The 3504-nt window shown below is 45.9% G+C and overlaps 1 protein-coding gene across 1 annotated transcript; it reads left to right on the top strand.

The window, feature by feature from the left end:
* The first annotated feature begins 372 nt into the window (after positions 1-372).
* LOC111211137 lies at positions 373-1743 on the top strand. Its single transcript, XM_022712041.1, has one exon. It carries the CDS (start codon positions 373-375, stop codon positions 1741-1743), a length of 1371 nt encoding a protein of 456 aa, XP_022567762.1.
* The last annotated feature ends 1761 nt before the right edge of the window (positions 1744-3504 follow it).

Genomic DNA, 3504 nt, shown 5'->3' with positions numbered 1-3504 from the left:
GAATGTTTTATGCAAATGCCTTGTGGTTCTGATATTAGCTTGTCTGAGCTAACACAACGTCACATTAGAGTATGGGTTGAGAAGCCTTAGGCTTTGGTCTGACGGGACGTGTTAGTGGGTGGCTGGCCTAGTTACGAATTGCACCTTTTGTAACTTTGGCTGGATTGCCCGTTAACCCGTCTTGTAGCGCTCCTGAACCTTGGTAGACGGTCGGGCCGTCGGTCATGTTCTTGTTTTATTGTTGGCCGGTGGTTTGACCTATGCCTAGAACGGTTCGGGGGTGTTACAGAGGTGGTATCATAGCATGGTTTCGTCCATGCGTGACACAAGTGCTTTTTAACGGTTTTATCGAGTCAAAGGATTCGCAAAAAGATGATTAGGAAACCAGCCGCTTCCCGTGGTAGGAATATGACTTACCCTTTTGATTGTGTGCAGATGGCTAATCGCGGGACAGGTTATGTTGGACAAGGTCGGATATGGGGAGAGGGTATGGATTGGATAGGCGGAGGATTGGGTTACAGATCTGATCATGAGGATGGAAATGGCATCAGTGAGATGTTTGGACACGATAGGAGCCCTCTGCAGAAAACAAGATCTTTTCATGTTTACGGTAACAGGACTAGAGTGAGGGATGACAGTTTGGCGAGTATTGGCCCAAGTCATAATTGGGACCAGAGACATCAACATGATCAATCCGCTCAATCAAACCCAAGGCCAGATCAGAACCATGCCACCGAAAGACCACAAGATCATGGAACCGAAAACGCCCTGAAGCTTTTACATGACGTGATGACCGAGGCACTTGGTAACCAAGGCAGGCGTACTCAACCCCCTGAAGTTTCCAAGCTATTATCTACCATGAAGAACATTGGATCCTACAAGTTCAAAGGAGGATCCGATCCTATTGAAGCCGACAAGTGGATTTCTATGATGGAGAAGAATTTTGAAGCCATGGAGTGCCCGGAGGAGTACAAGAAGAAGATTGATGTGTACTACTTGGAAGGCGACGCCACAGGATGGTGGGACAGCATAGACAGGCAGCGTGGACACACCATCACATCATGGGAGTCGTTCAAGGGAGAGTTTGAGAGGAAGTATTTTCCTCCGGAAGCAAAGCATCGATTGGAGCGCCAGTTTATGAACCTTGTTCAAGGAGATAGGCCCGTAAGGAGTTATGAGTCGGAGTTCACAAGGTTGAGGCGACATGTTTTTGATGGGCGTGAAGATGAAGCAACTATGATCCGTAACTTTATGTACGGATTGAAGCCGGAGCTTGGAAGTCGTTTAGCTGGAAGCAACTTTAGCAGCTTATCTGAGCTAGTGGAAAAAGCTGTTAATGTTGAAACTGTATTGGAGGCTGAAAGGAAAACCATATCACATTCTGGTGGACACACCAAGTTTAGCCAAGGAGAAAGGCCGAATTTCAACAAGGGTCCAGGATCTCACAAAGGCAAAGGGCGAGGATATGGAGGCCAAGCCAACAATCGTGGTAACACTGGGGTATGTTACACATGTGATCAGCCGGGACATATTTCAAGGTTTTGTCCCAAAAATCAGCGGAATAACCAACGGAGTAACCAGATGGGTTATTCATCGATAAGGATGGAAGATGTAACTTGTTTCTCTTGCGGTATGAAGGGCCATTATGCATCGTCATGTCCAAACAAGCCAATCCATGCGACCCCTCTCGCAATCCGAGCTCCTCCTAGCCGTCCAGCTATTGAGCCAGCACCAAAGAAGTAAAACCTAAGAGGTAGAGTTTATGCCTTAGGTGTAGAAAACCCAGACAATGCAGGACCGTCAAGCGGTCCCATCACATGTATTGTGGGTGCTTAACCTCCTCTTTTTATTGAATCTAAATTTAGTTGCTGGAATCTAGTTAGTATGCTGGTTAGGTATAGATTGCTTGATCGCTAGGTTGCACGTTTAGAAATTTAGGATGATGATTGATGGTTGTGAGAATTTTGATTAGTTTTTGTGATTGATATATTGTTGATTGGGTTACTGTGGCCGGAACCATACATGTTGCTGGTAAACCCACACATGTATTGTTCGACTCGGGGGCAACACATAGTTTTGTGACCCCTGAAGTAGCTGCCCGGTTTTGGGATTGTTTTGTGGTTGACAGGATAGATGTGGCCGTTTTGACCCCCGCAGACCGAACCCTTCAAGCAAATCAGTGTATCAAGGCAAAGAGTTTGTGGCAGATTTGTTAGCCGTGCCTTTGAAAGGGTACGAAGTAATCGTTGGAATGGATTGGTTATCGAACTACGGAGTTCAGATCGACTGTGGAAAGGGAAGGTTGTTGTTCGGCAGAGGTAAACAACCAGAGATGGTATACTATGGAATCAGTCCTAGTATGACCGTGTCTTTGGTAGCGGCAATGAGAGTACAAGATTTGTTTCAAGACGGGGAAGTATATTTGGTGACCTTATCGGTTAGTGGAGGAGCCACTAGTGATGAAGTTAAGGTCGAAGACATAGAAGTGGTCCAAGAGTTTGAGGATGTATTTGCGCCACTAAAGGAATTACCTCCACCTCGGAGTAATCCCTTTACTATTACTTTGGAGCCTGAAGCAAAACCTATAGCTAAGGCACCATATCGGATGGCACCTGCGGAGTTGGCCGAGCTAAAGAAGCAATTGGAAGATCTATTGGAAAAGGGATTCGTCCGGTCGAGCTCTTCACCTTGGGGAGCTCCTGTGTTATTTGTGAAGAAGAAGGACGGAAGCATGAGGCTGTGTATCGATTATCGTGGCATCAACAACATCACGATAAAAGATAAGTATCCTCTTCCGAGGATAGACGAGTTGTTAGACCAACTAAAGGGAGCTAGTTGGTTTTCGAAGATTGATTTGGCATCAGGGTATCATCAATTTCCTATTGCCAAGTCAGATATTATGAAGACGGCGTTTCGGACGAGATATGGGCAGTACGAGTTTGTAGTTATGCCCTTTAGTCTCACGAACGCACCTGCGGCTTTCATGCACTTGATGAATGAAGTGTTTCACGACTACCTTGATAAGTTCGTGATCATTTTCATTGACGACATCCTGGTGTACTCGAGAAGTAAGGAAGAGCACAAAGAGCATCTGAGACTGGTTATGGAGAGGTTACGAAATCAGAAGCTATTTGCCAAGTTCAGCAAGTGCTCGTTTTGGAAGAGAGAGATAGGATTTCTAGGTCACATAGTATCAGGAGAGGGCGTGGCTGCTGATCCAGAAAAGGTCCAAGCCATACGAGAATGGCCTCGACCTACCATTGTGACAGAAGTAAGGAGTTTTCTCGGACTTGCGGGCTATTATCGGAAGTTTGTTAAGGACTTTTCCTCCATTGCAAAGCCTTTAACTAAACTTACCGGTAAAGGAGTTCCTTTCTTATGGGTGGAAGAAACCGAGAAGGCATTCAAGAAGTTGAAGGAAGCTCTCACGACCGCACCTGTGTTAGCTTTGCCCGAGCAAGGCAAACCTTACATGGTTTACACGGATGCTTCACGAGTTGGGTT

The sequence above is a fragment of the Brassica napus genome, unplaced genomic scaffold (genome assembly GCF_020379485.1).
Source record: "Brassica napus cultivar Da-Ae unplaced genomic scaffold, Da-Ae ScsIHWf_1363;HRSCAF=1937, whole genome shotgun sequence".
Classification (NCBI taxonomy): domain Eukaryota; kingdom Viridiplantae; phylum Streptophyta; class Magnoliopsida; order Brassicales; family Brassicaceae; genus Brassica; species Brassica napus.
Note: the sequence above shows the minus strand (reverse complement) of the source record. Positions and strands in the feature narration are given on the sequence as shown.

What these genes read in the sequence shown, in the direction of transcription:
- LOC111211137 (XM_022712041.1), top strand. Translation starts at nt 373, where the DNA reads ATGATTAGGAAACCAGCCGCTTCCCGTGGTAGGAATATGACTTACCCT.